The sequence below is a fragment of the Diachasma alloeum genome, unplaced genomic scaffold (assembly GCF_001412515.2).
Source record: "Diachasma alloeum isolate Michigan unplaced genomic scaffold, Dall2.0 Dall_scaffold_00290, whole genome shotgun sequence".
Taxonomy (NCBI): domain Eukaryota; kingdom Metazoa; phylum Arthropoda; class Insecta; order Hymenoptera; family Braconidae; genus Diachasma; species Diachasma alloeum.
In genome coordinates this window covers 60,851-82,990 of record NW_021680429.1, presented here as the reverse complement: position 1 = coordinate 82,990, position 22,140 = coordinate 60,851, and the positions used below count along the sequence as shown (strand labels likewise).

General features: G+C 41.4%; 1 protein-coding gene across 1 annotated transcript; it reads right to left on the bottom strand.

Moving 5' to 3' along the window:
* Positions 1-20,798: 20,798 nt before the first annotated feature.
* Positions 20,799-21,842, bottom strand: LOC114841266. The gene is made up of 3 exons (XM_029126172.1): positions 21,832-21,842; positions 21,284-21,547; positions 20,799-21,181 (listed from the first exon to the last, which is right to left on the bottom strand). Exons 2-3 carry the CDS (start codon positions 21,468-21,470, stop codon positions 20,799-20,801), a joined length of 570 nt encoding a protein of 189 aa, XP_028982005.1. The 5' UTR covers positions 21,471-21,547; positions 21,832-21,842.
* Positions 21,843-22,140: the final 298 nt, after the last annotated feature.

Genomic DNA, 22,140 nt, shown 5'->3' with positions numbered 1-22,140 from the left:
TCTACAAGAATACTTTGACCTGAATGGCCTGCAACTAAATAGGAAGAAAACGAATCCTGTTGTCTTCCACAAAAGCCTTCGTACAGTACAAATGCCAACCTTCGAATACCAAGGCGACACAATCGAAATCGTTAAGGATTACACTTATCTAGGCATCACATTTTCCAGCATCGGGAGTTTCTCCAAAGCAGCAAAACAACGGATGGAAAAAGCAAACATAGCAATGGGCACGGTTTTACGCTCGCTGGCATTGGCAGTCAGTAGATAGGCAAGAAGGCTTCTAACCTACTTTGACCTTGAGAAATGAGTCATCATGGTTGGCGGGCGCGGGTGGAGGTTCAGAGTGAGGGATAATTTCAACAATCGGTAAGATAGGAAATAATATTACCAGTCGTATAGCAAATTCCGCTATTTAAAAGGCTGAATTTTTCTGGTATTGATGGATACGATAATTGTTTTATATATTTGCGTATTTTTTTCGAAAAAAGTGGTCGTGGGTTTTAGGGAATAATGGATTTTTTTTTTTATGAATGCAATTATGAATAGCCGCGTATTTATTGACACAGGGCGGAGTTATTTATGACTAAGTCTGTTTTTCTCGCCAAATGTTTTGTCTGCGAGATTTCCGGAGCCCGCAAAAATATTTTGACACCCCATTGTCCACTGCTCACGATTTGTGTACATCGATGAGGACAGTGATAACATGGACAAGGGTGATCACACAGATGAATATAGATGCATCAGACATGTATAATTAATTAAGTCCTTAGTTCAAGAGAGACAATCATCGGAATGTGATCACCACTCTGCATTTGCTCAAATTCGCGTGTGATTTTTAATTGACACGTAAGTACGCTCTTACGTGCATTACATTTTCAAGTGCATTCCATACTATTTACGATATAGTGAGAGGTGATTAGCCAATCACTGATTAATTTTTTAATAATTTCTTGGATCAAAAAATAGAATACATCAATTACCTCAAACCGGACGCCAACGTTCTTGTACCCCGAAAATGGGTGGAGAGGGTGCCCGAGCACAATATTCGGGTGATTGTTAACCACTGCATTGCCGAATACTGGAACGGGCACACACCTCCAATTTGGGCTATTTGGGCTAAGAGATCCTATCGAATTCTCAAAATAGCTTCTGTTGAGTAAGTATCTGAAGTGACGTGAAATGGATAATCGGCGGTGTGTCGAGTGATGTTGGCGGTGAGTCGGGGTGATGTTGGTGGTGTGTCGGGGTGATGTTGGCGGTGTGTCGGGTGGTGTGGGCGGTGTGTCAGTAGCGTATCGGTGATGTAGGTGGTGTATTGAGTGAGGGTGCGCTTTTCTAGCGAATGATGTTTCAAGCTGTCGGTAACGTAGGGAACCGTGGTGTGTTTGGTGATATCGGTGGTGTGTCGGTGATGGAGCTGGTGTGTCGAGGGTAGTGTCAGTGGTGTATTGGTCATGTAGGTCGTTTGTGGGGTGATGTTGGCGGTGGGTCGGATGGTATTAGCGGTGTATCGGGGTGATGTTGGTGGTATGTCGGGTGATGTTGGCGGTGTGTCGGATGGTATTGGCGGTGTGTGTGTGTATGTATGTCTTTTCAATGTCTGTTGGTAGAACGCATTTACGCATCCCCACTTGCGGGAGAGAATCGTAGGGATTTTTTCCGACAACTAGGGTATGTCGGGCTCGGGTCACAAGGACCAATACCGACTAAACTTCAATCAGACAAATTCCCTAACTTTTATTTCCCTCGCGGCACCACCGTAAAATATTACTTCACGAGGGAGTTTTCAGCTGTTCGCTCTTCCACGTTTTCCTTCTAGTGTGCTTCCCCTCATTCCGCTAAGGTGTTGGCTGTCAACGAGAGGTCCATTAGATTTCTCACCTATGCTGTAGCTTTGCGATCACGTACTTCTCTTCCGAGTTCCTTGCTGACTGCCGCTGTAAAGTTACTCGTTGCGTCCCAGGCTGCCTGCAATAACAGCATAGCTTCCACCATGGTTTCAGGCAAAACCAGAAACCAAGGTCAGATTCCCAAACACGCCGCATCTCGCTGAAGCGGGGGCATCTGTAAAGCACATGCTCCGCGTCTTCGTCGACTTCGGTGCAGACTGGGCACTTCGGGGAATCCTCATGTTTGAATTTATGGAGATACATTTATGGAGATACCCGGAAGCACCCATGTCCCGAAAACATTTGCCTCAGATAATAATTAACCTCACTATGTGTGCGATTTAACCAAGCATTCACCTATGGGATCAGCCGATGAGTCCATCTTCCCTTCGACGAGTTGCCCCACTTCTTCTGCCATTGCTATAGACTCTTTCGTCTCTCTTCTGCGCTGAGTCCTATTGTGGTTAGTTTCTCAGATTTCCTCCGCTGATATAGTGACCTTCGCTCTTCGGTCAACCTTTCTATAGGGAGCATCCCGGCTATAATGCATACCGCGTCTTTGGACACCTTACGATAAGCGCTCGCAACTCGCAGGGCACTCAGTTGATAGACTTGTGCAATTTCTCACCGTGATTCCTGCAATTTTAATGCGTGCACCTAGATGGGAATGCTATAGGTGAGCACCGATATGATCACCGACGACAGCAATGCTCGTCCTCTCTGTTTCGGATCTTCTATGTTGGGCATGAGACGCGATAAGCTGGATTTGACTCCAGAAGCCTGAACTCCTGCGTGCTCAGCTTGCTGCTCGAAATTAAGTCGGGCATCGATCATTACTCCCAGGTATCGGGTGTACGGCTGGGAGGTGATTTCACAGGACCCGACTTGTAGCGTGATTGCCTCAATTTTCTTCCTGCTAGTGATCAGCACGGCTTCAATCTTATGTTCAGCCACGCTCAGCCCTACAGTGTTCATCCAGCGACCGATCGTCTCGAAGGTCATGTCGAAACTGAGGCTGATCTCCTCCAGGTATTTGCCCACCATGACTACGGCTACATCATCCGCAAATTCCACGAGTTTAGTTTCTCGTGGCAGTTCCAGCTTCAGTAGACCGTAATACATGGTGTTCCACAATAAGGGCCCCAAGACCGAGCCTTGAGGTGCACCTTCGGTGACTATGTACTCCTCAGGACCATCTTCCGTGTCGTACTTCAGGATTCTTTTAGTTAAATAGCTGCCAATGATTTTCCACAAGTATTCAGGTACATTAAACTTCCTGAGAGCTTCCATTATACAGCCCCACCTGGCCGACTTCAAAGCATTGTTGATGTCTAGTGTCGCTACTAGGCAATACTTCTTTGTGCCGTTCAGCCATCTTTTCCTGTGATCGCGTTCTTGGCAGTGTCGACGAATACGCCGATGACATCCAGAGTGGACCGGCCTTTCCGGAAGCCATATTGGTTGTCTGCCAACAGGGGTTCGACGATCGCTTCTATTCGTTCATGGACAATACGCGCGAGGATTTTGCCAGTGTTATCAAGCATGCAGAGCGGACGGTACGATGACGGGTCGTCCGGTGGTTTTTTCCCCTTTGGGAGTAGTACTAATCTCTGCTGCTTCCACATGGCAGGGAAGGTGCTCTCGCTTAGGCACTCGTTGTATATATCTAAAAACATCTCTGACCTCGTGTGGATAGCTGCCTTCAGGGCGATATTGGGGATTCCATCGAGACCAGGGGCCTTGGTGTTACCCACCCTATTGCAGGCTTCCATCAACTCCTCTTTGGTGATTAGTGACAACATTATCTCATCTCCCTCTCTGACAGGACGATGAAGTTTCGGTTGTTGCGGAAACAAGACCGTGACGATTTCCTTCATCACCACCGGACACGTAGGCGACGGCATTGATTGACTCTTGAGTTTCCTCATCACCACTTTATAAGGTCTACCCCATGGATCACATTCCACCTCATCAAGACGCTCACTCCAAGATTACTTTTTACTGCACTTGATAGCTTTGATGAGCTTCCGGCGTGCCTTCTTATACCCCATCCGCAGCTCCTCGAAGTTCGGTTTTTTACAGCCACGTTCAGAAGATCTTCTAGCAGCATTACACTCCTTGCGCAGGGTAGCGATGGTGTTATTCCACGAGTAGACGAGTGGATGCGTGTTTGTGGTCCTCTTCATGGTCATGGTGGCATCACATGCTTCTGTTACTCCTTTAGTGACGTTCTGCGCCTTCTCAGTAGCATTGCTGCCACTGATTGGGTGGGCGTCTACTGCGGCTGAAAAGGAGCTAGCCTCAAAGGTGTTCACTCTCCAGCTAATGCAATATGTCTTCTTAGGCATCGAGGTGACTTTCTGGCGAGGACATGTCTCCCAGACTATCGCACAGTCGTCGCTCGCCATGTAGATATCAGTTACTCTCCATGAGCATTTGCCCTTTGTAAGGATGCTGCTCACGAAGGTGAGATCCACAATTGAGCTTGACGCTCCCCTCACGAAAGTCGGCTCATCACCACTGTTCAGTACGACTACGTCCAACGATGACCTGGCTTCCAGTACAGCTTGCCCCTTGATGTTCGTCTCTTTACTTCCCCAGTCGACTACCCAGGCATTGAAGTCCCCGGTTATTGCTACAGGGAAGTGCTGCTTCGCATCCTCAGTCAGTCGATCTAAGAACTCCTTGAATTCTTCGGTGGAAAGGCTCGGCAGGGTGTAGAAATAAGTTCCATCCACCTTCGCCTTCACGAAGCCATTTTGTGTACTATTACATGTGGTTTGAAATGGCCGTTTGCCACAAGCCCAGATTATCGCTTTCGTGCTAGCATCAGTGACCCACGGTTGAGCGTCCTTGTGACGATACGGCTCTGAGATGATAACAAGATCGGGCTTCAACTCACGCGCCGTCTATATAAGCACGTCATGCGCGGCCTCACAATTGTTGAGGTTGAGTTGGAGTAATTTTATCGTCGTTTATTGAGGACCCTCTGGAGTCTCTCTTCGTACACTGGCCATCTACTGCTACCAGCAATGTGGGCACAATTTTCCGTATTGCCTTTCTCGGTGCACAAGGCGCATTGCGGCTGCTCCGTGCAGTCTGAACCCTTATAGCCGCTGGCTGAGCATTTGACGCAGAGTTTGGACCGGTCGACTGGAGTCGTGCAATTCGTGGCGAGGTGTCCGTAGTACCAGTACATGAAGCACTTAACTGGTCTCTCTACTCTTCTCACTCGGCAATCAACCCAGCCTATCTGAATTTTGTCATGGTTCCCCAAGATCTTCTTCGCCATGAGCACAGTCAGTGTCACCAAAGCCGTCTGTGTCCCTCCGTAGGCCTTTCGCAAGGATTTTATGGCATCCTGCGTCATCTGCACCTCGTTGCCCGCTGTTTTGCATAGGTCTTCCAGAATTTCCTCCTTTGTTGTCATGTCATCGAGGTCTTTGATCTCGATATTGGAGGGCCCTTGCTAAGAACCTCAGCGTCTTCCCCGAGGAGACCACCTATGGTTGATTGCAATACTTCGGCTTTGCTAGCACTGCCTTTGGTCAAGACGATGCGCATGTGGTTGTTCTGCGTATCTTATCAACGCACCCCAGCACCTGATCTGGAGGAACATCCTTCTTGACCTTCGTTAAAATCTCGGCATACTTCACCTTATCTTTTGGGCGAATGATCAATGCATCGGACCTGGATGCTGATTTGCCCATTCTCCTACTACTGCGAGGAGTATTTGATAACGTCTTTGGAGTTTCCTTGGCTTTCTTCCTATTCTTCACGGTCTCCCAACCACAGTTTTCAATCGGATGGTCAGATGTCTTAGCCGGTAGGCCTGTCTCTGGCGCTTTCGGTTTTTTGGGCTCCTTATCATCATGCCCAGGCGAGTCACGCTTCCGACGTCTTGTTTGACGGATGTCCCGAGGAACTACCATGGATAATGTGTCCTCAGTTTCCAGCTCAGAGTTCTTTGCTGTAGTCTCGGATAGTGTCCGTTGACGTACAAACAACAAGCCCTGTCTGCTCGTTTCTGCTTGAGGGGCGGGCTGTTTCGCTCCCTCTCGAGATTCTGCCAATCCTCTCAATCTTCTGAAGGCACTATTGACGCTAGTCACCTTCAATTTGATTTCCTTGTGGAAGATCACTTTAGGTTGAACGGACTCATGAAGGTCGTTGATAAGCCTTACAAGCCTATTCCGTGCCTGACTTCTCTCATCCACTGCCCCTGCTTCTACTTCATGTAGTTGGTTCATTTGAATATTCATGTTTATCCCACGAGTACCTAGGGAAATGACAGACATCAGCAGAGCTCCGGTTGCTGAAACTAGGCCACTTAATATACCTGGGGACCTGGTGCCCCAGGGACCACCGTGTGCGACGCCAATCACCCCAGCCGCCTTCCAGAATTCAGCACGGCGAACACCTTGACATGGGGGGCGGGCTTCAACTGCTCTTAGTAGAGTGGAGTGGTACATGCATTCTTTAAGCCCCTCCACCGCGGCAAGGTGGCAGTTGTTTGGAGGGGTGGCGGTGTGTGTGTGTGCAATTATTTTTACAAAGGTTGATTATTATTTTTCATATTTTTACAGATCCACAGACGATCATCTTATCATTCATTTACTCTCATTTTTTCAAGAGTATCATATTTCTCAAGAGTATCATGTTTTTCCAAGTATCGTAAATTTTTTCAATGTATAATTTTTTTAATAAGCAAAATATATTATTTTTTAAAAATATTTCCCATTAAATGAAGGAAAAAAACAATGATTTTGTTATAATGATTTTCTCTCCATTTTCCACAAAAAATTCAGAGCTACGGAGGAATTGATCAGCTTTTGACTTTTCTCTTATAGGTAATGAAAGCATTTAAAAAATTCCACCATTTTCATGATTTTCTATCATTTGTTGAGAAAAATATTTCGAATATACATAGTTTTTCACAAATGGATGATATATTTTCATTTTTCACGAGCATTTTTTCTCTTGACTCAATCTTGGTTTTATTCGTCTTGGACATATGTGAAAAATTCCCAAGGATTATAATTGCCCGGTAAGAAACGAATGAAGAGAATCTCGTGAACTGCATCTTTCTTGAGCGTGTTCCACTACAGTAATATATTTTTTTTCTCTGAGCATCTCGGCTATATACACTTATTTTTACACTCATCCTCTTCATCGACCGATTTCGGTAGAGAAAACAAATGTGAATCTGCACTGAATGTGAATAACATAATGTTGGGGTTATATTCACAGATGTTGTCAACCAATGTAATGCTTTCTTCATCCAACTTCAGATTGTTAGCGCAATTGAGCAAAGTACTGCTTGCACTGCTTACAAGTGAAGGTGGTTTACATTTCAAGGTGAGGTATGATATGATTACGCGAGGATCCTTACTGGTACAGATTGTATGTGTAAATTGGATTTGGACACATTCCTCTCAATCTTTCAGCAATGCCCAATTTCCCTGGTTACACAGATGCACTTCACTTGTGATTGCCTGTTTACACCATTGTTCTCGTTGTTCTACACATCTTATTTTCTCAGTAATACGTATATGACCAATATGTGGAATATACTTCTGATGTGCACCAGTTCTCAGTAATTCTCCAAACATAGTTCCCTGTAACTTACTTTGAAACTACTATTCTTTCATATAATTGGTTCAGAACTGTCTGATGATCCTTCAATCGTTTTATATCTAATTCAAGTGTCCCCCACTCCTAAGAGTGGAAGAACACAACAGTTCCGAGAAATGTTTTTTTCGAGTGGTTTCGAAGTAAACAGTTCTGCGAGTTGATGACTGCAAGCTGAAATATGATCCACAAAAAATTCTGTGCTACGCATTTACACAACAATGTCGCATCAAACGGTGTAGTACTTGTAAACACTTCTGAGAAGTATTTTTCACCAGACTGCTTGGAATGTTGTCCTTGGGAGCGCGTTCATGCCTACACCAAACGGCGCAGTACTTGTAAACACTTCCGAGAAATATTTTTCACCACTCTGCTTGGAATGTTGTCCTTGGGAGCGTGTTCATACCTGCACCAAACGGCGCAGTACTTGTAAACACTTCCGAGAAATATTTTTGACCACTCTGCTTGGAATGTTGTCCTTGGGAGCGTGTTCATTCCTGCACCAAATGGTACACCATTACACCGTACTAGCAAGAAATGAACACTTCCGAGAAAAGTTTTTTCTTACCACACTGTTTGGAATGTTGTCCTTGGGAGTGTGTTGATTCCTGCACCTAATAGCGCAATACTTGCAAAACGTAAACAACGACGTAATGGGGTACTTTTGACCTATACACAGATCAGAGGTTCAAGATCACTCTGACACATCAGACAAGTTATAGAGTATAATACTAGATGTTGTTCATAATCAATCGCTTTGCGTGTTTGACCCTCGAAATGCTTTATGTGCTGTTAAAAATTCTGTTTAATAATTCGACTCGTTAGCTGAAAAAATCATCTAGTCATCTACAAGAATCTCTGAGTGTCTTGAAAAAATCATCCAAAAATTATCTCACCAGCTGAAAAACTATCTGATCATCTGAAAAATTATCTAGACTCCTTCTCTATAAAACAGGGAGCGGCGCGCTCGACGCCAGTTAGTTCACAAGAAGTCCCCCAACGTAACAGATTGACTGCTTGCATCTATTCATTAGTGCTCATACTAAATAAAACACAATAGTTGCTAAGAAGTGCTTGAGAATTTTGGAAATTCTCCGAAGTGCAGAAAAAACTACTGCGAACATTGAAAAGTGGATACGATTATGTGAAAATTCCATCAGAATTTTTGAAAAAATTCAGAAAAATAAAGATCTCTGTATGGGGGAAAAGTTGCGTCGTCAAACCATGATCGTCAGTCTACACATATACTATGAAAAATTTAAAGGAAAAACGAAACAACATCAGGGTAGACGACTCGGTGTCACATCAACCCTCGCCCCTGCTGAAGAGAAAATTCTTTGGAAGAATCTGCAGTATGCCTTCAAGAACCGAATCACTACTGGTGCCATTGTGAATTTAAGTCACAAGGACCCGAAGACTTTCCTGGAGTACGCGGAATCCCTTGCAGCCATTCACTTGCAGAACGCTCTACAAAATCGGGGCAACATTAAGGCCAATAGAATCCTCGCCTGCAAGTTCCAAGTGATGAAGAATGGTGAAATGCTGGAGGAGATGAAATATTTCAACACTAGAAATGAGATCATCCTGCCCACCACCAACATCAAACAGTGGTTTCATCAAAATCTCACGGAACGATTTCTGGCGAAGATCGAGGATTTCCAGGAAAGAGACTCCGGGTGGGAACTGATTGAAATTTGAATCCCACAATCAACATCAACAAGTATGTGCCGCTTGCAGTGGGATCAAGTACTTTTATTACCTAAGCACATCCAATCAAAGCGAGCTGTTGTGAATATTCGAAACAACGACGAGTTCTGTTTCCTATCTGGCCCACGATTCATCCTTTATTGCTGTGTGATATGACTCGAATGGAACGCGATCAGCATGCGATCCACCACTTTGCTTGGATTCGGAACTTATCCCGCTTAGTCAAGTCTCAACTTTCAAGAAGGAAAATAGCTATGTTCTTTTGTGAGCGTTATCTTAGTCATTTCGCAATAGAAAAATCATTCGAAAATCACCAGCCAGATTGTCTGGAAATTAACAAGTGTAAAATGGTGCTTCCCGAGGCGAATAAGAATATTTTGTCTTTTAAGAATTACTGATTCAAAGAGATGGTTCCATTTGTGATATATGCCGATCTCGAGTGCATTTTGGAGCCGACAGAGTCGCAAGCACTCTACCAGAAACACATCCCACACAGCGCCGCATTCTATTTACACTGCGCATTCGATGATACTCTCTCGCAATACAAGATGAAACGTGGACCAGATTACATCGCATGGTTGTGCAATGAGACATCTATCCAAATTACCAATTACCTCAGAATTGCGTGAGGCTGAATGTTGGATGGTTTCTTCTCCTTTTTGTATTCTTTTCAATTGCTCGTCTATTTTTGAATATAAACCCTCCAGCATCAAACTGGTCTCATGTGTGATAGAATTTTTCAACGTTGTCAGCTCCTCGGTTAGATGGTGAATGGTCCCAGAATGACTGTTTAATCGTTCCTGTACTTCCTTCGCACTAACACTTTTTTGTTCCATAGTGTCCAGGAAATTCGTTCGGAGTGATTAAATTATTGTTTCAATCCCATCAATTTTACCACCCATAGGTCCAGTCACATTATATATAAGACGGAGTTCCTCTTTCAACATATTGCGTATTATCTTTAGAGATATAGCATCACTATCTTCTTCAGGGTCAGCCAAATTACATAATCTTCGATTATCCATATCATATTGTCCGTCAGGAGTGACCTTCAATCCTTCACCAGGAGGACCTCGGCTCTCGATAACTCTTACAGCACTTAGTAGTGCCCAATTCGCATCCGAACACGTCAACACTCATGTTTTGAATGATAGATTATTATGATTTGCAGCTCAATAAATAACAGCAGCTTCACACAACTCTTCCATTATTCCCATAGTTTCATTGGTATTATTCATATTTTCAGCTGTCTGCGATGCCATAAGTAGTCAAAGTCTATCTACCAACTCATTAGGATCATCCCAATATATATAGTTCATTTTTCTAGGTTTTATTGATGCAACCATATGATGAGAAAGAGCTGTCCCAGTTTTCTCGGACTTAAAAAGATCTGCGATAATGCTGCGATATTTTAAGTTTGTAGTACATTCGATGTGCATTTGTACTCCGTATAATATTGCCATACCTATGTTTATCAGTTTCGGTTATGAGGCTCATGTTAGGCGACTTTTTGAAGATTAATTCAATTAGACCGGGACTTAATGTGTATTGCTCACCCTTGAGTCATCGAATCCTTCTCGAAAATGACCGAAGAATCACCAATTTTCATACCGTTTTTCAGAGAACACACACCATATTCTGTATCCAAATCGCTCTTTTCACGCTCTGTATTGTATCGATCTAAATACGTTTGAAGAAGCTTTTGTGACACTATAGGGGGTTTCGGATTGATCGATGAAATACGATCAGTTGGAGTCATAGCTTTGATTGGGAATATTCTCTTCATAGGGGTGCTTGTATGTGCTCTTTCTAAGTCAGATGAAAGTTCTTCTAGAGATTGATATTAAGAAGGACTTTCATAATCATCATCATCCGTATTCTCTTCCTGCTTTCGAATAGGAGTACCAGCTATCATTTTCTTGGTTTGTTTTTTATTTGAAGATTCCTTCATTACCGACTGATCCACCAATTTCTTAAACGGAGTTATGACTAGTTTGAGCACTTCACTCATAGCTTTCTCAGTGGTCTCTCTACCTAATTTCAGCATTCTGTGCTTGTGGCGGATAGCATCACTCGCTTTAGTAATAGTCCGCAAGACATTTGTCTCCTTCTTGAAATTTTCACTCTGCATGTTGACACGAGTACGTTCACACAAGAACTGCTCTCAGTTTCTTTGAGAAGTCTGTATTTATCTTTTCATGAAACTATCGAATTCTCTCCGATACCAACCCTCATCAATTACACTATCCTGATCAATCATAATGAAACTGTATTTATTTTAATTCCAACAATTTGCACATAAATCCTTAAATTCGGCAAATCACATGTCGGTACTCACATGATCATCACAAATATGTCTGAGATTCATATCATCTTGTCGGAAGAGTATTAGAAGATTGGTGTTATCCCGAACTAGATGTTTAGGTACATGAGCATACGTTTGACAGAGGTAGAAGCTATCCACATCTCTATGTTGTCCCATACAAAAAAATGCTCGCACATTATCTTGTTTCTCGCAAGCTATATCATTGAAAATCATGATGGAATTTGGTTGAGCATTCTCGGGTTTAATGAATTCATCATGCTCACTGAATGGGAAATATCCTATACCCTTAATGGGAGAGATTAGACGTTTGAGCAGCTGGTACTTAGGTTGATTGAGAGATTTTGAATACACATAGATATTCTCAAATCTCAAACCGTTCGGCTGAACTATGAGAGCTAATAGAGCGTTTGTTTTCCCACAATTTGAAGGTCCACAGATAACTCCACGTACACTGTTAGGTAATAGAGGTCCATGACGTTTTCCCCCATTCTTTTTCCTCTGGGTTAAATCATGGTTGATGACTCAAGTTAGAATGCTAAAAACGGCATGATTTATGGATCTTTTGAAAACCTATAAATACTCACAGCTCATCTCATAACTAATCTATCCTTGCACAACAATGAAAGGGTACAAACATAAAAGAGGACGTCAGGGCAAAGGTTTAGTGAACAGTATCATTAATAAACTCCCTGTAGAATTACATACACCAGGATATCAGTATTGTAGTCCGGAGACGAATCTACAGAAACGATTGTAACGGGGTGATTTTGTCATTAATCCACTTGATGCAGCCTGTAAAGAACACGATATAGCCTACTCTAAAAATCGAGATAACCTAACTGCGCGACACGAAGCAGACAAAATTCTTACGAAGCAAGCCTGAAAACGGGTCTTATTGAAAGACGCAAGTCTTGGTGAGAAAGCTGCTGCTTGGGGCGTAGCTGACACCATGAAAGCAAAAACCACTCTAGGCATGGGGATAAAACGAACTAAAGGAGTTAAGAAGAGGGGAAAACGTTGCGGTGAGGGTGGAGGGGGGAAGAAGAAAAAAATGGCTTTGAGACAAATTCTACAAGCGGCTAAGACTTCTATGCGTCCTGGAAACGACGCTATCAAAACAGCTCTCAAAGGCGCACATGATGTAGTGAAAAGTATTGGGGGTTGGAATCAGGTGCGATTACCCGCCGTCTTACCAGTCCCTGCGAAAAAAGAAAGTATATTACCCTTCCTCATACCTCTATTTGCGGGTTTAAGTGCCTCCGGAGCTCTAGTTGGTGGTGCAGCAGGCATTGCAAAAGCCATCAATAATGCCAATGCAGCTAAGAAAGCCCTCCAAGAGAGCATACGACATACCCAATCAATGGAGGCCATTGCATTAGGCAAACGATTGTACTTGAAATCCTACAAGAAACGCCTGGGTCTCCATTTAAAAAACGCATAAAGCTACCAGACCGAGCTCTCACCGATGCCGACTTAACAAAATATGCCAAGGTCATGAGAATTACTCATTTTCGTGGTGTGTATATGAGGACCGAAATGCCCCAATCGGGCCCACGCAAAAATGAATCAGCAATTGTTAATCTTGATGATAAAGATGGACCTGGAACGAAGGAAACTATGAAACGAAAAAACGAAGTCATGTACTTTGAGAGCTTTGGCAACCTTCATCCACCTCAAGATTTGATGGATTACTTCGATGCTGATAGAATTGTCAAGTATAATCATGAGTGATATCAAAATTACGATACAGTGGTGTGTGGACATCAGTGTCTAAAATTTCTCCATGGAGAAATGATAGAAAAAATGAAGACATAACTCTGTGGAGAGTCCGTAGAGAGCTGGGAGTTGAACTATGTCAGCAATTATTCAGAGGTCGAATTAGCATCCCCCTATAGCCGCTTCTCCGATGTTCACCCCACGTTAGACTCGGCAATTACTCCCCAGGAAGTTTCTTCTGTTCTCGCGCATCTCGCTAGCAATAAAGCCTCCGGTCCGAACGGCCTGAGCAATGAGTTCTACAAACACCTCCCGCCTCAAGGTATCAATATTCTACTAACGTTGTTCGACAAAATTTTAGAAACGGGATCAATTTCCGACAACTGGGGCTGGGTGAAGACCATTGTCCTCCACAAAAAAGGGGATAAAATGGACCACAATAACTATCGCAACATTGCTCTCTTCAACTCAATTCCTAAAATCTATACGCAGGTAATTGCCAATCGGATTCGGTCATGGGCGGAGCAGAACAACCTCTTCCCAGAATTTCAATGCGAATTTCGTCAAGAAAGGAGCTGCGCGGACATCTTCTGCCTCCTGTCGGCCATCCCAACGACGTTCATCTACCCCGGAAGATACCTCTTCTCAGTATTCGTGGATTTCAAACAAGCCTTCGATACCGTACAGCACCACGATTGTGGGATAGGCTGAAAGATCTTGGGCTAGGATCCAAGGCCCTCAACTCGATGATCGATTTGTACGAAAATCTGTGAATGTTCTATGACATTAATAGGAAGAGATCAAATCTCTTGAGGATAACCAGGGGTACTCCCCAGGGAGAGATCCTGAGCCCCTTGTTTTTCATCCTTTTCCTGAGCCACCTCGAGACATTCCTGAGAGACGCGGGGATTCTGGCATGGGCCTTGGTGCATCCTTGGAGCTGCTGTTATTGGCTTTTGCTGATGAACTTTTCTTGTTCTCGGACACAGCACAATGTATGCAGCGGATCCGGAACACCTCTTTGTTCTGCTCATCGCTCGGTCTCACGGTTAATACGCAAAAAACGAAAATCTTCATCTTTCATAAGAGCCCAAAATATCTTGTCATGCCGATCTTCCGTTTTAACGGTAACCCCCTGGAATCAACCAAAACCGATGTTTACCTAGGGGTAACCTTCCACAGGTCTGGTCGATTCATGGAGGCGGCGAGGGAAAGAGTGTCGAAAGCTGGACAGGTGACAGGTGCTATACGAAGTTCGCTCTGGAAAGCCAGGCCGAAATCTACGCTAGCAGTGGAAAAACTCTATAACTTAGTATGTTGTGCAACCTTATTGTATGCTGCTAGAGGCAGCTCAAGCCAACTTCTTCAAGCAACTCTACGGTATGAGACGCAGCACAATCCATTATGTCGTGAGACTGGAATCGGGTTGATTGCACCCTAGCATCGAAGCCCTGAAGAAAAAACTCGGGTGGCTGATCAAACTATTGGGTGCGTGAATATTAGCTAGGCCCAGAAAATCGGAATGATCCTTTTTTGTCTTGCCCATGCTTAGAATCGACGGTCGATCGTATGCAGAGGTCGTACGAATTTTCCCCGATTTTCAAAGTCATTCTGTCAGGCAGCAATGAGAATCTGAAAATTCACAAAAATTTGTGACCTACTGGCAGTTTGCAACTAATATGTCTGGTGAAAAGTCAAATGGCTTTATGGCGGTCTCCCGCCAGGTAGTAAAGGTGTCCGCTCGGCGCAGTACCCATTTTCCAGGTATAGTATCTAAGAGGTCTGCGTGTCCCGCTCCATTTACGGAGGCATTGGAAAATATTCTCAAAATTTTCATGAGAAATTGCTTATATTTATTTATTTTTAATGAGAATAACTGCATTGTTTGCAGCTGTAAATTCATACAATATTGTTCTCCACGGAGGTAATCACTCAATTTAAAGGTGAAATTTCCGAAGCAATTTTTTCGGATAGGAAAATTTAGGAATATTTTCTGTAGCTGTATAAATTGTCGCTTGACATTTTTCTGTCGATACGAATCAATTGTTCATCTTGAAGGAATCTCAATTTGAAGGACTTCGAAAGAATGATTTCACGTGAGAAAAAAATTCAGTGGCAAAGCGTCAAAACGATTCAAGTCAATTTCAGTTTCTCCTTAGTTTTTGCACAATATCTCGGAATATATGGAGATAGGAAAATTGAAGGGTTATTAGGGATAGAAATAATGATTAAACACAGTTTTATAATCGTCAAAGTAATTAAGCTTTATTCAGCAACGTAACGCGACAACGGTCGAGGCACAAGTGGTGCATAGTACGAGTATATCATTGAGAGGCGCAACGGCGCCGTGGCGACACAGTCTGCCACACTGTCGGTAAAGAGGGAGACTGGCGTAGGGCGCTATATTTCAACACTCCCTCCCGCCATAGGCAGTATCCTCTTTTCCTCTCCAGTCTTCTTCTCTCCTAGTATTCTCTTCTCTCCTAGTATTCTATTCTTGTTAATCACAAAATTTCTTATTCTTATTTTTGGTAACTTTATCTCGCCTCAGTATTCTTGTCAGGTAATTTCAGTTGATTTAACTCCTCAGTTTCCATCTCGCCTAATCAGTTACTTCCTAGATAAACAGAAAGAAATAATTTAGATATTTACGTTCATTATTAGATCCATCAAACGCTTGTGTGTTTCATACGTCAATGGTTTTGTGAAAACATCAGCTAGCTGATCCCTTGAGCCAATCCAAATGATTTTTATATGATTCCTTTTAACACATTCCTTTATATAATGTATCTTGTTTTCTACAATGTGTCTTAATTTCATTCCTCCACTTGTTTCTGCACTAACAATTGCAGCTTTATTATCACACCTTAAGATCATTGGAACGGGGGGATCAACCAGTATCAGTTTCAAAGAGTTGTGCAACGACATCATTTCTCGACTCGCCTCGCTCATTGCGACATACTCAGCTTCACACGTGGAGAGTGCTACTGTAGTTTGTTTGTGAGTTCGCCAAATGATCGAATCACCAAACAGTCTAATCACAAATCCACAAGTTGTGATAGAATCTTTACAATCGGAAAAACTCGCATCAGAACAACCCTGAATGTCATTGGTCTCTCCCGAATATCTCAGACCTAAGCCCGTAGTACCTCTCAAATACCGGAAAATTCTTTTTACCATTTCCCAGTCACTTTCTTTAGGGTTTACCTGATGTCTGCTTATCACATTGACCGCATATGCAATATCTGGTCTCGTAGCACCAGCCAAATACAAAAGACTACCTACAGCCTCTCTATAAGGAATGTTTGCTTTTGTTTCTGTCCTTTCCAAAGTCCCATTATCATATTCTGTTTCTCTTAATTTTCTCTCATTATTAACTACTTGAGAAGTATTCATAGGTGTACGTTGTGGATATGCTTTGTCAAAGCCAAACCTACTTAATATCTTTTGAATATAGTTTTCCTGATTTAATGTGATAATCTGATTTTCTCTGTCCCGCCTAATAGTCATGCTCAAGAATTCCTTGGGTTCTCCCAGGACTGTCATTTCAAATTCGCTACATAAGTTACTCTTTACTTCAGCCAATTTATCGTTATCATTACTCGCCAATAACATATCATCTACATAAAGTAGCAAAAGCAAGAACTTGTCTTCATCTCGCCAAGTGAATAAGCAAGGTTCTAAATCCGAGTTCTGCAAACCCATACTGAAAGCTACTTCGGTGAATTTTACATTCCACCGTTTGAGACTGATACGAAGACCATAAAGTGCTTTTTCCAATTTGTACACATTTTCTTGCCTATCTCTGTCAGTATGATTAGTTTCTTCTGGAATTTCCATATAAATTTCCTCATCTATTACCCCATTGAAGAAAGCAGTTTTAACATCTAACTGACACACCTCTAGATTATATTTGTTTATAATCGATATAACTATTCTCACTAGAGGTAAACGAGCTACTGGAGCATAAGTTTCCCTTAATTCATAAATGTTCTTATCCTTGAAACCTCTGATTACTAGTCTCGCTTTGAATCTTAATTTTCCATTTGCCTCATTTTTACACTTAAAAACCCATTTTGAATCAATGACATTTAATCTTTTTCCATTCATCATACTTAGAGGTCTTTTGACAATTTTCCATACTTGATTTCTTTCTAACGAGTTTAATTCTTCATCAACCGCATTTAACCAAGAATCTTTATTTTTACTGTTTATAGCTTCTCGATAATTTGAGGGATCTTCATTTATGTTTGCTAAAAGTGCATGGTACACTTCATCTTCCTTTTGTGCTAAATCTATCTCGCCTACATTACTGATAACACTAGTGAAGAAAACATTTCCTTTCATGTTCTCATCAATTTCCAACTCTGAAAAGCTATTATCATTTATTATTTTATCTTTTATGTCAACTGTTTTCACTTTCTTGATAGTGTTTTGTTCTGAAACTTCTTTCTTTGGTCTACCTCTTTTGCGTTTTATCTCTCCCTCCGGTTTTAAAGAATCCTCGGTCTCTCCTCGATTCTTTTCGAACTTAACAAACCATTCATCTTTATTCTCCTTTTCTTCATAGTGTGGGAAATCTTTGATACCGTTTCCCTTGTATTTATCCCCATATACTAATTTTTCATTGAATTTAACATGTCTGCTTTCATAATACTTCCCTAGCTCTGGCTTTAAGAGTTGATACCCTGTTGGAGTATATCCAACCAAGACCATACCTACACCTCGAGGTCCAAACTTTGGACCAGTGTTTCTTGCAGCTTTTACGTAACTTAAGCTACCGAATCTTTTGATTTGATTAATGTCAAAGCTGTGATTAGGCGCGAATCTTTCTAAAGGAGTTATCATATTGTTTGATTTATGTGGAGTCCGATTGTAAGCATAAACTGCAGCTGATAAGCCCAGATCCTACATGCCCTTTGGCAGTCTTGAGTCAAACATATAGCACCCAACCTTTTTCTGGATAGTTTGATTAAACCTCTCAGCGACACCGTTGTGTTCTGGAGTATCAGGGGAGGCTAACTGTAATTCCGCCCCTAGACCCTTAAGAACTTCAATTGTATACCCGCCTGTATACTCTGTTCCCTGATCTGATCTAAGATAGCATACTTTCGCGTCATAACCCAGTAGATTACGCGCGCTTCTAATGAACATCTCAAGACAATGTCCTGTTTCACTTTTCGCCTTCATTGGATAAGCCATAGCGAATCTTGAGAAGTCATCGATGAACACAGAAATAAATCTGTATCCCTTAGGATGAGAAATTGGAGTAATAGGTCCCATCACATCTGAGTGAATTATTTGCAATGGTGCTGTTGCTCGCCTGCGCACCGACGTGAATGATAATTTATTGAATTTAGACGTTAAGCAGACCTCACAATCTCTAATGAATTCATCATCAAATTTTACTGCATTTAATTCTTTGTTATCTGGGAATTTCTTTTGTAGTGCCTTGAGGTAACTCGTTGAGGCATGTCCAAATCTATGTCCAAATGCCACAACATGACATCATGATTCCTCATATAGCTATTTTTATCAATTGAAAGTTTTGGGAAATCTTCTAACGAGTCATCCCATGGTAATTCATCAACATCTTGCAATTTTCTGTCCCAAATGGTGTAATCAAAATTTGATTGTTCATAGGGAATCTTTTCTTTATTAATAATTTTCTCTTTTATTAAATTTTCACTCCCTTTTTCATTATTCTTTTCATCCATTTTATTTTCTTCCTCATTACTCTTATCAATTTCGTTTGTTTTCTCACTTGTTTCGTTCTGTAAGTTTGCTGTGACACTTCTGGTGAGATATCTTTTTACCTCATTTTCACCCCCAGTGACATCAGCTACATTTGCTACTACTTGCCTGTTTATTTGTTTGAAAGAATTCTCACTGATCGAGTTTGACTTTACTATTTCTAAATCGATTATCCAGTAAGGTTTTCTGTAAATCCCCGAGATGAAAAGTTCATTTGACACTGGATCAAATATATCAATTTTCTTGTCATCTAAGTAGATTGCTAATCCCATTTCGGCAAATTTTCTTAATGATAGCAGATTTGCTTTAAGAGCTTCTGCAAAAATAACTTTGTCAACTTCTAATAATTTACCGCTCGCCAGTTCGATTTCTACTGTTCCTGCTCCCTCCGTTTTCAAGTCCGCTGACTCATTTTTATTCGCACATCTAATTACTCCACAATCTAATTCGTTAAAAGTTTTAAATGTAATTCTGGAATTTGTTAAATGCTCGGTCGCGCCTGAGTCTGCTAGAAAGTCTGTCAAAAACTTATTTCCATTTGTTTGTTTACTATCTGCATAAAATATTTCAGTAGTTGATTGATCATGATTTTCTTTTTCCTTACCATGATTGGAGTTATTTTTCTCTGTAGTTTTGTCGGGATTAGATTTCTTGATTGATTTGTGAGATGACTTAAACCCATGTTTGTTCTCACATCCCTTATAGGAGAACCTACTCTTATTAAATCTTCCTCTTTTAATTGGATCATATGTTTCACCTCTCATTGGTCTTTTCATTCCTCTACCATTACCTCTATATTGATCTTGATAATTGTTTCGATAGTTAAATTTAAAATTGGAATTGTACCTTGGAGTCTGTTTAGAGTATCCCGGACCACTTGGTGCATTGTCATTGTTAATGATGTTTGGGCAATCTGTCGCCTTGTGATTCCCAAATTAATTGCACTTGTAGCACAAGTATCCTTTCCCTTTATTGGGACAGTCTGGTCCTTTGTACCCATACGCCTGACAGGCAAAAAACCTCGGACCCTTGTGCTGTGCAAAATTAGCAGTTTTAAGATCTGAATCTAAGAGCTCACTTTTCGTCGTAGCTTCTTCTTCTAACATCGCAATTTTCAACTCGCCAAACGTCAAGCCCACTCCTATAGCTTTCTTTGTTACTTTTTCAATGATTTTAATATTCGGAAAAACTTTTATTACTGCATTGTAAAATGCATCTTTCTTTTCGCTTTCACTCAGAGGAATGGTGTCAGGAGCAGTTTCATACGTTGCGATTTTCTCATCAAACAAATCATTAAACTCGCCAGCTGTCATTTTGGTTGGATTGTATCTCATATTATACAGGTCTTGTCTCACCGAGTGTGAAGTTACATTAAACTCGGCCATTTTTAATTCTTTTAATTTTTTCAGTATTTCTTTTGGATCTTGTAGTTTGACGATTTTAGGGTGATAACTTCTACCCAAATGGTTTATCAGAATTTCTCTAACTTTATGCTTCTGTTCTGCAAGAGTTTCCTCATCCACAGTAACCAGAATGCTATCGTCAATGATGTGTAAGAGTTTATTCGTTTTGATTTCTGACGAAAAATAATCATAGAAATGTTCATACTTCATTTTGCTGTCCATTTTATAATCTCTTTTAAAGCTCATTCCTTTGTTAAGCAATTCTATTTGTAATTTATTTGTTACCTCGCTAGTTAATTGTTTCAACGGATTTTGATTGTTTCCTTGACTTGACTTTGTTTGATTAATTTCATTAATCTGCTTATTGACTATTCAACTAATTTGATTTTCTAGATTCGTATGCTCATTTGACACCACTCTTCCGTCTAATTTTTTCTTGTTTGTTGTTACCTTAATTGATGATTCGACATTAGTGGGATATTCATTGAAAGTTCTTTTTACTTCTTCTATTTTATCGTTGTGCTTTTTGTCCAGGGCACTCAACAGCTCCTGTACTTCCTTTTTATCTTTTGCTCTCGCCTCAGCATTTAGTCTCAACTGGTTTCTGTTCTCTGTTAAACTTTCATACAGTGCCTTTGTTGAAGTTATATTTGAGTTGCACAATTTTTCCACCATGCTCTTCAGCTCAGCCAGCTGTATGTCTACAGAAACTGTCTTGACAGTCTTGTTGCCGTTAGGCTCAACTGATTCATCATCTAGATTAGATTTTATCAATTTCAATTTAATATTTACTTTATTGTCTGCTGTAATCTTGGGTTTCGGTTTGATTTGGTCAGTTTTGTCAACATTAATATTACCTGTGTTTTTCCCGCCTGCACTTATCTCGCCGCCATTCGTCTCGCCTCCAGTCAATTTGCTTGACTTGGACTCGCCTGTGGCCCTCGCCTCCGTGTTTCCCAAGTCTTTGTTCATGTTCCTTGACCTATACTCGATTACAGCTGTTGTTGACATTGGACTCTTCGGACCGTAACCTGGTAGATACATTGGCTTATTTTCGGCCAACAATGCAGCTTCTAACACAGTTAGACATCTCCATTGATCCCCTGTGAATTCTCTTTTATCTAATTTTAAAGAGACCGAAAAATTGAGGATTATTGTATCTGGTTACAGTTTTTGTATTCAGGTCCGAAATCTCAGACTCGACTTGCTAAACATAAACAAACCGAATCCAGGATGAGTGTGCTCTTCAGAAAATCTAAACATAAGACCTCCTCCAAACACACTCAAGTCTTTTATGATTGCAAGGGATTGATTTAATTTTCTCAAGCAATTTGACGTCTTAATATTCCGCGTTTCTAATGTGTATAGTACGCTCGCCCATTAACACGTATGCCTGATGTCTCACCTGTTACATATCCTGTTACTTTGTCTGGTAGAACATACACTTTATCGTCTACTATTGCCAGGGAGACTAGTTCTCCCTCGTGGTTTCCTTCGATTAAATGTTTTCTGATCAGGAGTCTCCACACTTCATGCAAGAGTTCCTTATCAGCTGTAATTTTAATTTATAAATATCTTCGTCTGCAGATGGCAATTTCTAAAAATTCAATTTCTTTGGTTCGACCCGTCAAATATTTAATTTGTTATTCTCGCCTATCAAATACTTTTAGATTCAATATTCTTGCCAATTGAATATTTCGATTTTGATGCATCC

Excerpts from the sequence above, each read along its gene's own strand:
- LOC114841266 (XM_029126172.1), bottom strand. The coding sequence starts at position 21,470 with ATGTATCTACCAGGTTACGGTCCGAAGAGTCCAATGTCAACAACAGCT. Across the intron at positions 21,182-21,283 it reads TGCAGGCGGGAAAAACACAG|ATGATGAATCAGTTGAGCCT; the intron begins GTAATATTAATG and ends AATCTAATCTAG.